Consider the following 13,905-nt stretch of genomic DNA (forward strand, 5'->3'; position numbering starts at 1 on the left):
GGAGAGGGAAACCTGATGTTGACCACTTGTTGAAAAGAGCATTTGAAGAAACCGGAGAGGCTGGAGAGCAGAGTGGAAAGGTTATTCCAACACTGGGGACTGGACTGGACATGACCTGGAGGTATGGGGATGTAGGATGGGACTGTGACCTGGAGGTACGAGGGTATAGAGGTGTCAAACTGAACTGTGACATGGAAGTATGGGGATATAAAACTGGAACATGACCCGGAGGTACAGAGGTTCCTCATCTGAACAGGGTTGACAATTTTGCTTTAAAATTTCACATTAGATGAATTGACTTTCCTGTGTAACAGGTTAGGGAGTCGGGGCTAAATTTGTTGCTTGTATGGATTAGAATCAAGGTGATCGATGTGGATTTTAATGCCATAGGTGGATTTAATGAAAAATCCAAACAGGAGGGTTATGTACAGAGCAGGCTATTCCACTGTACGACACTGAACTGCACATCAATTATCAGGCTATTCCTACATGGAATTAAAGCATGAAAAAGCATTTGTTTGCTCCTAGCCAGGGGTTTTATGCCTTTTTCTTGATGTATGTTGTTTCCTATTCAGCATCCCACTGTGGCTGAAACAAACAAGTTATTACTCCTGCTGCTTTTCTTCTCTGTAGCACATTTTTAAACAAATAGCAGATGGAACATGAGGGTTTATGCTGCGATCATTTATTCATACAAATGCGAGTGAGTTTGCGCGTGCATACACACACACACACAGTCTGTATGCATCTGGCTCACTGTTTAAATGTCTTCTGAGGCTCCACTTGTGTTACATTATATCCTAATTTTCACAGCGTAAATTCAAGTTATTCTGTTAAGTATAAAGTTCTGTTGTTAAGTTTTCTGATTTGATGTACTCCGTGGGTAGTCTGTGTTGTGTTTGAGAGAGACAGAGAGAGAGACAGAGAGAGAGACAGAGAGAGAGACAGAGAGAGACAGAGACAGGGACAGAGAGAGAGACAGAAAGAGAGACAGAGAGAGAGAGAGAGAGATGGCTTTAACCATACTGAAGGGTCCAAAGTTCAGTCCCCTATGACCCTCAGTCTGTTCGGTGGCAATGTCCTTGGCAGTCAAAAATGGCCATAAGCAGCTGCAGTTGCCTAATGGTGAGAGAGGCAACTGTTTTCCTGGCTGACGAATATCAGAGCGGTGGAAATGAATGTCGAGGTGATTTTGAGCAAGGTACTTAACTCCCATTTACTCCAGTGGAGCTGCTCAGCGGCCAGCAGAACAAGACTGCATGTGTGCTGGGCAGCTCCTGGGTCTAAATGTGAGGAGCTCTTTTAATGTGATGCAGAGTGCTGGTGAATAAGCATGCTCAGAAAATCTCCCATGGGTTTAAAAAAAAAAAAAAAAGGTAAAATAAGAAAGTGATTAAAACCACTAAATCCCTTCCAGCTCCAGGGACTCTGTTCTGTGGCTGACCCGGTATTTTGACTTCCCTGTTGAGCTCGGGCAGGCGAGAAGATGAATTTCCTATTAGGAATCACAGAAATCACAGTTCCTTGAGAATAATTTAAGAACTCTTGGAGTCTCAACCGGCTATCCCACAGAGATACCTCTCCACAGTTTGGCTCATTCTTCGCAAAATATGCGCGGACCTCCCTTAACCCACATAACTCAAAATATTCAAAATAGGTCTGTTTTTCTGTGGAGTTTTCAATATTAGCAATGTAGCCACAAAGTGCATGTAAAATTCATGTATAGCTGTAACATACTGTTGGTGCTTGCATAAAAAACTCAGCCTGTCATTTTGAGCGTGAGGAAATGTCTAAAGTGTCTGGGTTACACTGTTAGAACAGCATTGCACTGGGAATGTTTTTCCACTTCATTGCAGTTACAGATTACAGCTTGGAATAAAATGTTCAGAGGGGTTACACTGATTTATGATAATAATAAGTAATAGACCTTGTTGCATGCATTACATATTAACAAACCTTTAAGTGTGAAATTTCAGTGAATACTCCTTTTCATCACTTCATTTTCATTAAAGAAGACTGACCTCTTTGAAAATCACACCAAACTGACTTTATTACATTTATTACAATATTCCTCTTTGCCCTGTGAAAACTATGGAGCGGGTAAATGCCTCAGGGTGAGTATAGGCCCACTGACATGGCCTCATAAATATTTTATAGATGTGAGCTGGAGGTCCAGAGTTGAACAGCTCAGATCTTTGTTTGGCAAATGAAATTCTTCCCAGTATTCAAGATTCCTTCAAGTATTTAAGGGAACTGAGAACAGATTTATTTTACCCCCGGTAATTATATTTACATGCACACCAATACTTATTAATTAAACTGTTAGTAATTAGCCCAGGGCAATATGGGCAATATAGTAAACCCATGATTATATGTATTTATATGTATTCTCTATGTATTTTGTCAATATATATATATATATATATATATATATATATATATATATATATATATATATATAAATATACAAAATATACATGTTCTTAAGAAACATGAGTTTAAGTTTTTAACTTTTTAAGGATGTTTACCTGGATTCTGTTAATAATCCACCGCTCACCACACCATTGCACGAAGCCATTTTGTGCACTTTGGTAACTAGATACAATTACCCAGATTTATTAACAGTGCACACAGTTTGGAAAAAAAAAAAAAAAAAAAAAAGAAATCTGACTAAGGCAATGGCCACACTGGTCTGTTGCATCTGTCTGAATAACAATAATTTTCAGTTCTTTCTCAACGAGAAATGTCTATTGTTCTGATGACATTCATCCAAGATGAACATTTGCTGGATGGATGGATTCCTCACAATCTGTCAAAAAATAGAATTGATGAGACATTCCTAGATTGTTGGGTTTTTTGGGGGGGAGGGGGGGATGGTGGTGAATACCAAGACCTTGGAGGAGGCTATAATTAATGCAGTATACACCATCCTGTTGTTGCATGAGTCATCATCAAAGGATTACAAAAACAAAGACTAGAAAAGCAGAGAGATGCTGCACCCACACTGCTGACATGTGATGTATTTTAAGGCATGTGAAGGATGGTGTCACACATGGCAGTCACGTTTTACAAAGTAGAACAGGGCTGATTGAGAAGTTTTGTGCCGTAAATCTGTCACTTGTGGCCGATAGCCTACACAAGTAATGCGTCCTTAATCGGATGCAGTGAACTTTTTCCATCCACAAACAAATGTCATCACTGAATCACCGAAGTAAACCAAAAATGATCATATGGCAACTTAGAGGTCAAAAACTCAGTTTGTATCACTATCTTTACCACTGATTTTATCTAAAGTCATTAACATGGATGGGATTTGCAAAAAAATGACAAAAACAGCTGAAATCACCTTTGGGAGTATTGGCCTTCAGCTACCACTTTATAGCAAAAATGAACAAGAGCAATATATGCAGAAATATGAAAATCTCATCATTCTTAATATACTACATAGTCAGGAACTCTGTCAAAAAAGTATAAATAAAAGTGAATGCATTTTTTACACTTAGTATCATACACAAGGAGTTATGAAAAAGAAAACGTGCAAACTCTCCTCACACATGTAAGCTATTAGTTTTTGCCCAAAGAATTATCTGTACAGCTGGGAAAAAAAGTGTACAAACAGAAACAGGGATCTCTTTCACACCTAAACATAGGCCTGTTTTTGGCTTTTTTTTTTTTTTTTTTTTTGAAAAGCCCATGCTAAACTATGGCAATCAGAGTGATGGAAAATGATGACCTCCACAATTATACAGCAGTCAGTGCATTGGTCATCCATTACAATGAATTATAATCCTTTAACAGAAATACTTGAAACAATACACAATAACAATGCATGGACAATAATTTAACAATCATGGCATTGGTCATCTGCTACATGAAGTATAATCTACTAAAACAGAAGGTGTAATAAGGGTTGAGATCGAATGATTAGTGAGCATGTAAACACAGGCATACTCATTTTGCTGCTCATGCATTTGCAACACTTCAGTGAATTAGTTGCTTGTCTAGACTATTTTGCAACACAGCACTGTCCCAGAATGCAAGCTCTCAATTACTGAAAGAATGAGGACGCAGAGAGATGTGGAGACTTGAACAGAGTTCTTCACATAAAGAACCGTATCAATCCATTGTAAGCTCCAGGATGAGCACCGCATCACGTGTCGTTGTTTAAAGACTTTTACGACACTGGTTATTCGAGAAGTCCCGAAACACACTTCCGGGGTTACTCATTCTTGTGTTCTTTTGGGGGAGCCAGTGTTGCTTTCGAAACGTTTTTTGGCATACTGAAACTTTAATGTGGTTTCTATTTTCAGGAGATGGTTTGAAGTAGATGGCAATCCTCTTGCCAGCAGAAATTATTAAATGGGATTCAAAACCTCAAGTCAAAGCTGATTCATTAAATACAATTTCCCACATAAATCGTAAAACGGTGAGGCGTTATTGAGAGGTTTTGAGTGAAAAATAGACTGGCCAGTGATTCCATGACACAGTAAAATTATGTTGTGTACAATTAAAGATCAACCAAATATAGCTTTTTGTAATAGCTTTTCGTATTTCAAGACATAATTGACCAGTGATATGCAAAAGCTGTAATGTAGTGTATTTTTAGTGCAGGACACACACAGAGCAGAGCAGGTCCTGTGTTGAGGAAAGGAAAACGAGCCCACACACTTTCCTACGTGGTACTTTTATTAGGATAGAGGTGTTTTGGGCCACTCAGCCTTTCTTCAGGTCATGTAGTGCATCGTCCCATCAGCTGGGTTTAACAAGATTTCCCCAGATATTCTTGATTCTTGACATGCAAGGCAAGGTTAGAGGTACTCCCTTGCCTTGCATGTCTTGGTTCCTCTGCACCATCTGTTCAAATGGAGTTCAGATAGTTTAACATACACATCATCATCACTTACAGTCTCTCTTACATGTCAGTGATCATCATAGGGAAAAATTCTTCCACATGAAGACAAGTAGGAGATGCTGCATCTTAATTATGTTGTATTTCTTCAATATGTTCTTTTCTTGATTGCCTTGAATATGTAATATCATTACAAATGCACACAGTCTGTCTTCAATACAGCATGTTCTTTTGCTTAACTACCTTCAACATGTTATATTTATTCTGCAAGTATTCACAACCATATCCTATTCTTTCTCTGCAATGATCCGATTTCCCTGTGGGGATCATTAAAGTTTCATCTGGTCCCTCCTTTTACCTAAAGCTCAGTTTGGAACCACCTGGAAACCATGAGTTTGGTCTTTCAGAGACATGGGGGTTGTTATTGTAGGTGGCTGCCATACAAATATATTACATCCCATTGGTCAGCTATGGATGTACAAGCAAAGCAAGTATGATCCTTTGCACTGCAAGCATCCTAGAATGGGACACAAGCGTTAAATTAGAGTGGTCTATAGCTACCCACTCCTTTTTTTTTTTTTTTTTTTTCTTACTTTATTTTTTTGTTTATCTCAAGGTCTGGAGAGACTTGGGGGATGAGAAGACATGGAAGGACAAGCTCAAGGCTCACCAGCTGGCTGTCAACCTGTAAATACACCTTTGGAGCCTCCTCTGTCAAGACCTGCCCACAGGAGAGCTTGCAACTGTCACATAGGAGCCGCAATCCAGAATGTGTTTTGCCATCCAAATTTGAGGTATGTGACATGAGGTGGGATGAAATTTTAATGATCCCTGAGGGGAAACTGCATAAAAAAAACAGCAGACTCCGCCCCGGTGGGGAATCGAACCGTCTCCATGACAGGTGGGGATACTTAACAAGAAAACACTAAATGTTAAGCAGAGTGGGGTTTTAGTTAAACAAACATTTCTCAGAAGCAGACCTCACGTTATTATGGATCCCACCAGAGTTCTGGGCAAGATGTGCCCATGAGCTGTGTGATTGGTCATAAACTCTGTTGGCCTGTTAGCCATTTGCTAAAACACGTTTGGTATAAGCCCTCACCCAACCATAGCCTTAAGCACGTGAGTGCATCTTTCCCAGACCTCTGGTGGGATCCATAATAATTTGGTCTGCCCTGTAAGGCATAATTAATATCACTGGTTGAGTTACTGTGTTCAGACCAAACGCAAAGCAAGTTTTTCACACAGGGCGATACAAATGAGTTGGAAATTTTCAACTTAAGTGAAAACTTTAAGGCTGTATTTTGTTCGTGTTTCTGAACTGGCCATTCCTTCTCTGTGGGCAGAGCCAAAGGAGTGCTAGGTTTCATAATATTCACTAGCTCCTCTTTATCCCTTGTGTTTTCCACTGGACTTCTGTCAATTACGCAGCCAGACAAAACAGTCATTCTTTGGCTTTCTGCCTTTCAAAATTCATTCTGGTCCATATTTTTCTTTCATTTGTTTTGATGTTACCTTATCACAAGGTGTTCCTGTTAGGTCTCTGCTCTCATTAGCTATGATTGCCCTGTTGTGAAAATGCGAGTTTCATATTTCTGTCAGTTAAAGACTGCTGTGCCGGCAAACTGTGAATGTTGCAATTCCTCAGTCACCAATAACGGTCGATAAAACTCGTAAAATATTTAAAGGCCCTTTAACCTTTATTTAATCGGGTAACCCTGTTGAGATTAAGACTCACTTCTGCAAGACTGGAACAATTGAATTTTTCTCTCTCAGGATGCACAGCAGGTTTCAGTAAACCACACACACACACACACACACACACACACACACACACACACACACACACACACACACAAAATCAAACATGTGTGAACAGACATGCACATATCTAACACACATACACAAATGTGAACAGAATCGCACAAAGGCCATACTGTAAGCTGTATTGTACAGTTCATTCACCCTGATATGAGGGTCATCAATATTGTATAATGGGCCTTTCCATTGTGTGTGTGTGTGTGTGTGTGTGTGTGTGTGTGTGTGTGTGTGTGTGTGTGTGTGTGTGTGCGCACATACCGTCTCATATTGATTCAGACTGCAGGCTGCAAACCAGCCAGCTAACATGCCTCTGAATAAAATAACTCTGGCCATCGAGGCAAAGGCTCCTGACACAGAGCTGTCACATCCCCTTACTCACACACACACACACACACACACACACAGATACGCATACATACACACACGTAGAGTGACATTCATCTACCCACTGGTGCGATTGAGGCAGCACCATTGAATGATTAATCACACCTGAGATGAGCTGCTGTGTGTGTGTGTTTGTGTGTGTGTGCGTGTTTGTGTGTGTGTGCGTGTGTGTGTGTGTGTGTGTGTGTGTGTGTGTGTGTGTGTGTGTTAGAGTGAGAGAGAGAGAGCGAACGATCGGGTGAGAGAGAAGAATGTGTGTTCTCTCTCACCTCCTCACATGACCTAAAGCTCTTCTGACAGAAGGATGGGAGACAGCAGAGAACACACACACACACACTCACACCCACACCAGCGCCCACAGCCCTCTCTCTGCAGGCTGTCCGACTGCTAGGCTGACACACACTAACTTGAGCCACTGGTGAAATAGTTCAGACCAGGTTGTGCTGTAAGCACCATGTTGCTGCTCCTTCTGAACAACTAAAAGCAGACATGCAACTTTTTGGAGGCAGCAAGTTGCTGATGGGCAACATTTATACATGTTGTTGCTCTAGAAATGTTGCTTTAACCACATGGGACTATCTTGGTAACACTGTTGAATAATGATGTTGCCTCATACAAAAATGGATTGTAAGACAACAGTTTTCCAGGATATAATAGAGATATTGCTTGGAGAACTGATGCAAACTGACAAAACCATAACTGGGGTTATTATTTTCAGAATCATGAATGTTAAATGAGTGCTAATGAAGATATGCTTACCTTTTGTTCACCATGTTTCCAGCAGTGGAAATGAGAAATTACCCCACTTTCACTTGTACAGTCTTGACACGTAATACTGGATTAATGGGCTTGTTAAGACAGGTATTTCTGCAGCGTCTAGGTTATGGGACTCTGGGTGAGGGATGCAGAGGGCTGGGTAGACTCTTGAAATCTATCTAGCTAAAGGCGACAGAGTTGTTAAAATGATCGCCCTGCGTGTGCTTCAAGAGGAGAGGGAGAGTAGCCGCCTCTATTCTGAGGGTGTATGTCACTCCAGGAGCTGCTGACGTATTGTGTGATGCCACTAAAATAGTGATTTGTTCAACCTGACATGCTCAGGGTGGAGCCTGAAAATGCACCATGTCCAAAAAGGAAGGTGAATCAGTTGTGCAGGGTTCCTCTGCATCTTGGAAATCCTGGAAAACCTTGAAATTTAAGGAGAAATTTGCCAGGCATGCAAAACACCTGGGAAATTTGAAAGCTGATAAAATGTCCTGGAAACATTGGTGTTTACCTCAGTTCACACTGCACATTTTTAGCCACTGGTGCCTCGTTTCATCGCCCATTTGTACCCCACTGTCATGTTTTGGCATTCTGCAGTGTCAAAAAACAAAAACCAATGAAATCAATGATGAATGGAGTTCATTACAATAGATTTCAATATCATACCTTTCTTTACTCACTAATGGCAGAGAGTACCATGCAAGCAGTTGGGGGTTCAGTGTCTTGCTCAAGGACACACTCTCTCTCAGGGATCAAAACCAGGAACCCTCTGATTACCAGACAACTGCCAAACCTCCTGAGCCATGATGTCTGAACCAACCCTCTGAACAACACGGTGTTGTCAACACGTTGCCACATTGGTAGCATGTGGTTAAAGTGTTTTCTACACATACTGCTCATTGTGCATGCTGTGCCGTGCACAAACAGTGTGTAATTTGAGACGTCAGTTTCACACAATGTTGAACAATTTCGCCACATTGTTCATTCTGAGTCTACGGTAACCAACTGTGAGCAACGGCAAACATTTAGAAAAGTCTTGTACTTGAAAAATAGGCTACTGGAAAATAATTTCCTTCAGAGCAGGAAGCCTGGTTGGAAGAGACGGCTGCTGTGGCAAAACCATAGAAAATATCTGAGAAAAAAAGGCTGCAGCCACTGTCAAAAGTGCGTCCTGCGTGATCATGGCCATGTGCACCATCTTAGGCTTACACTTGATTTTTTATATATTATTGCAGGGCTTTTATCTTCCATAACAGCATATTCATCATGATATGAACAAGCTTCACTGTATGAAATGAATGAGCTCATCTGATATGACTCCAGTCGCCTTTTGCCGCACCAAATTGCAGTTTAGTTTGGTGCGGCATCATCTCGCTGTTTGAACTGTGGGTTAGTGCTTCTCCACACACTGAGCTACACAGACATTTTTTTTTTCTTTTTTTTTTTTTTACATTACACAAAGTGACATGTCCACTCTGATTTTGGTGGTGACTTTAATCTTTATGAAATTCCCCTGGACTTTGATCTTTTCTCCATGTGGCTTCTGATTATCTCTGAAAGAGCTGCATTGTAAAAATGTATTCACAGCACACTCTGCATACTGCATTTTTTTTTTTTTTTTTTAAAAAGTGTGTTTCTTTTTTTTTTTTTTTTTTTTTTTGTTCAAAGCACCTTTCTGTTCAGTATTTGTTGCTATTAGCCACACAGCTTTTACAAAAGCGGATGCCTCATGAACTAAGTTCACTGCGGTGACATCTGCTCTGTGATTCAGTCTTAATGTGGACTGAAACACATGAGCCACTCATTCATATGGATCTGGAACTGCATTATTAGTATACCATGAAAACACATAAACAACACACACACACACACACACACACACACACACACACACAACATAATGCATGGAATAACAGCACAGCACATGCACCTCCAGTGGCCACACACTCACACACAGACACAGACACACAGACACACACACACACACACAGCTACACTCCTGGTGGTGCTAATGGGCAGCAGTGAATCAAATGAATAAATGATTTAGTCTCCTTATCCACTCTGTGACTGAATAAGTGACTCCATTCTGTGTAATGGCTGTGGCTGTAAGGGTAGTGCCATGCGATTACTCTGTGTCTAATGGCTTAGGGTGGCAGTGGTAGTTAAGAGTCATTGACACTATTATGGTAGTCCTAATGAATAAGCTATATAGCACTTAAGTCATACAGGCTCATTTGCAGAGCACATATTGCCTGTAACTCATTCTATCGCAGCAAAACACCTCTGTGGCTCTCCTCTCGCTATCTATAGTGTTGATCCTGAAGCTCCATTGTTGTTGCTCAGTGGCACTGCTGCAACGCCCCGAGGAACAGTCTGGGAAACGCATCTATTGTCCCGTTTTTAGCCATCTAATTCTGAAAGATAGAATCAAACAATCAGTTGTTCCCAGACTCGAGTTCTGGGTAAAAATATACAGATTTAGCACTAAATCTCAAAAATCTGTTGTGCCTAACACCACACTAATACTTAATAAATGAAGAATGTAGGACTTCACTTAATATGATTCTCACTACGCATGCCTTACCATGATGTGTCATTCGCACGAATTCCCTCACTGCTCCATGCTAGCGTGCTGATGCAATTGGGTTGATAGTGGCTGCTAATTAGGAGCCATCTACTGGTTACGCATTTAAAAATGAAGCACACGCACACACACACACACACACACACACAGAAAAAGTACAACAGAGATTGTGGTAGACTGAGCACATGTCAGAGTAGTCCCATTGGTGAATGGTGAGAATGCACGTGATGGGAGGGGTGCCACACTTTTAGTAATGCAAGGGAGAAAAAAAACTAGTGGACAGTAGCTAACATGGGGGGAGAAACATGAGTGTGTGAGGGTCATAGTGCAGAGTCCTGAGGTAGTTGAGTAAAGTGGAGGTTGTGGAGCTGATTATGCAGTCTGATTGTGGATTAGGAGCTACTGAGCAATCTGATGGCCTGAGGGAAGAAACTGGTGGTAAAGAGTCTGGTGGGCCAAGCCTGGATGCTCTGGTAACGCCTGCCAGGCAGCAGAAGGGAGAATAGGCTGACGTTTGGGTGATAAGAATCCTTAATGATATTGCGTACTTTCCTAAGGCTTCATGTCTGGTAGATGTCTTGCACGGAAGGGAGGGTGCAACCAGTGATGCACTCTGCACGCTGTCTTCACCACCCTCTGGAGAGCTCTGCGGTCCAGAGTGGAGCAACTCCCACACCAGATGGAGACACAGCCAGTGAGGATGGTGGATCTATAGAAGTTCATGGGGGTCCTGGAGGACATGCCAAACTTCCTGAGCCTCCTAAGGAGTTAGAGTTGTTTTTGTGCCTTCTTAATTACTGAGTCTGTCTGGACCAGGTGAGGTCATTATTGATGTACACACCTAGGAACGGCGACAAAGGCTAACTTTTGCATTGCCTCATCAGAGGCTGTGTTTGGCCAAAAAGTTGCACTTAAACATCCCGCAGAGGCTATGGCCAATGGCTAACTAGGATGTATGCTTTGTGCCTGCATGAGCAGAAACAACTCTCCATGCCAGCAGGTGGCAGTAGTCTGTATTTGTCATTCAAAAATGGAAACCGGAAGACCCAGTAATGCAAAGCAGCATTTGAAACTAGACAGTAACCGTGTTTCCATCCACCTATTTTTATTCACATTTTCAAAAATTGCGAAAAAAAAACTTTCGAAAAAAATTTTGAAAATTTGGAGGGGGTGGATTTCTCAGTGTATCGATAAAAGAAAATGCGACTTTTTGCTGTGGAAACAGGTTTTGCGAATAAACGATGACTGGACCGGATACTACGTCACACTGGTCTCCTTCCATCTACAGTGGTGGAAAAAAGTTTTCGGACACCCCATGCATTTGTGAAATATTGCATTAAGAATCACTCTTAGGTTTTCAAGTGCAATTTCTTTTAGTACAGTCACAGCCAAAATACTAAACAAATCCTTAAAAAAAAGCCATTAAAAACTTAAAATTGATTGGTTCCATAAAAATACATAAGAAATTTTATTGTATTGGGTCATTTTAGTACCAGTGATGAAGGTCGTTCTTTTTATTAAAAGACACAATTTTTGTTGCCAAGCTTCGTGTCTATATAAAGCCAGCACATTTGAAAGTTCTTCAGACACAAAAATGGCTAAAACAAGGAACCTAATGCAGGAAACATGCCTGAAGATAAAGATTCTCAGCCAGGAAGGGTACAGCTGCCGCCAGATAGCCAGGAAGTGCAGATGCAGTCCTTCAGCAGTTGGATACACTCTGCAGAAATACAGACGAACCAATAGCTTGGAAGACAAACCAAGATCTGGGCGTCCAAGGGTTTCTTCAGCAAGAAATGACCGCATCCTGATCCGCATGTGCAGGCAAAACCGCTGAATGACATCACAGGAGCTTCAGCAGCAGTGGTCAAACCAAACTCGTGTCCAGTGTTCCACCCGAACTGCACGTGGCCGACTTTTAGATCATGGCTTAAGGTCCTACAAGGTTATCAAGAAGCCCCTGATCAATGAGAGAGACAGAGGTTAGCCCGGCGTCGTTGGGCCCAGGCACACAAGAACTGGACAGCCAGGAAGTGGAAGAAGATTCTGTGGTTAGAAGAATTTGTCAAGAATTTAGTTTTGTTAGTTTTTCTTGTAAACAGTAAACAAAAAAATGTAGTTTGTATTTGTTTGTATCTGTCTAATGCAGCCACACCTTTTGAAACACAAAAAAGATTTTTCCACAAATATTTCATGATAATATTTGAGATTGTGTAAAATTTTAAGGGTGTCCGAAAACTTTTTTCCACCACTGTATTTCTGACAACACTCTTAACGTTAACATTCTTCTGTGTCTTCTCTTATTTAAGATTGTTCGGTACGAAGTTAGCGCTGCCAAAATAGTAACCAGACTTCTCCCAAGAGCCGACAAGTTCAGCAGGAATCTGTCCCTGATCAGCTGTTGAGTGTCAGCTGAGTGTTTGTTGTTGTTCAGTGGACACAGACACTATCTTATGATGTCATCTCATGGCGCACTCTTCTCCCAATAATCGCAAAACAAAACTAATGGAAACAGGCATAAATTTGCATTTTCTTTTGCGCAATTGACAAAATTCGCTCAAAAATTTCGATATATTTGGATGGAAACCTGACTAGTATGTCTGATGAGAAGTTGCAAATGGCACAAGCATTTTCATTGATATTTTGGTTGTGGAAGAAGAACAGAAGAGGAGAAGGCAACAATAATTCTGTTTCTCATGTCAGGCCGACCATCAGCTTGGTGTGTCAAGGCCTTAACGGGGTGTGTCTCCTGCCCATTGTTTCCTGAAGACCACAATCACCTCCTTGGCTTTGCAGACGTTAAGAGTGATGTTAACCTGACACCATGCTGCCACGTCCCTAACCTCGTCTCTGTAGGCAGTTTCATCATTGGGAGGATGGATAAGATGGTAGTGTCGTCCAGAAATTTGTCCTCTGCATTTAATCCATCCTAACTATAAGGAGAAACTTCTTTTTTTTTGATGGTGGAAGAAACCAAAGCATCTGGAGATGACTCAGGCAAACACGGGGAGAATATGCAAACTCCACACAGAAGGCCCTGGGCTGGCCGGGATTCATAGCCAGGGCCTTCCTGCTGGAAAGCAACAGTGCTAAGAACTGAGTCAGTAATGGCAAGAGAGCTTTCATTTATATTTATTAAAACAACTGAGAGTGACCAAATGTTTTCAGTGTTTGGTGTGTGTGTATGTGTTTGTTGATGCACAAGCAAATTAACAAGTCTGAATCCAGATGACATGCTTTGAATTGATTTATTCTCAGCTCTAGAAAAACACGCCAAACAGTAACTACTACAAGGCTCAAGTTGCTGACATGGCTGACACTGACTCATTTCCAGCTCACGTTACAGCTTGTTCCGTTTTTCCAGCGTTACAAATTTTTCAGTTTTGCTTGCTTAACCAACAACACCAGCATCAGCACCAGTGAGCCAAACCAAGATGCCAACACGTTATGTACTGCTGCCACGTGAGGGTTTTTTTTCTTGTAGTTTCATGGATATAAATAAAAA

The 13,905-nt window shown here is 41.2% G+C and overlaps 1 protein-coding gene and 1 long non-coding RNA gene across 4 annotated transcripts in view; one reads left to right on the top strand and one right to left on the bottom strand.

Annotated features, from left to right (window-relative positions):
- LOC115366174 (uncharacterized) overlaps positions 1–13,905 on the bottom strand; it is a 95,410-nt gene that overhangs the window by 57,265 nt on the left and 24,240 nt on the right. The gene's annotated exons all lie outside the window — the stretch shown is intronic.
- Positions 1–13,905, top strand: part of il1rapl2 (interleukin 1 receptor accessory protein-like 2) — a 583,827-nt gene that overhangs the window by 44,639 nt on the left and 525,283 nt on the right. For all 3 annotated transcript variants that reach the window (XM_030061479.1, XM_030061478.1, XM_030061480.1), the window contains one exon: positions 5,466–5,643. In XM_030061479.1, the coding sequence (XP_029917339.1) occupies positions 5,485–5,643 (159 nt within the window). In that variant the 5' untranslated portion in view covers positions 5,466–5,484. The remainder of the gene's footprint in view (positions 1–5,465; positions 5,644–13,905) is intronic.

The sequence above is a fragment of the Myripristis murdjan genome, chromosome 10 (genome assembly GCF_902150065.1).
Source record: "Myripristis murdjan chromosome 10, fMyrMur1.1, whole genome shotgun sequence".
Classification (NCBI taxonomy): Eukaryota; Metazoa; Chordata; class Actinopteri; order Holocentriformes; family Holocentridae; genus Myripristis; species Myripristis murdjan.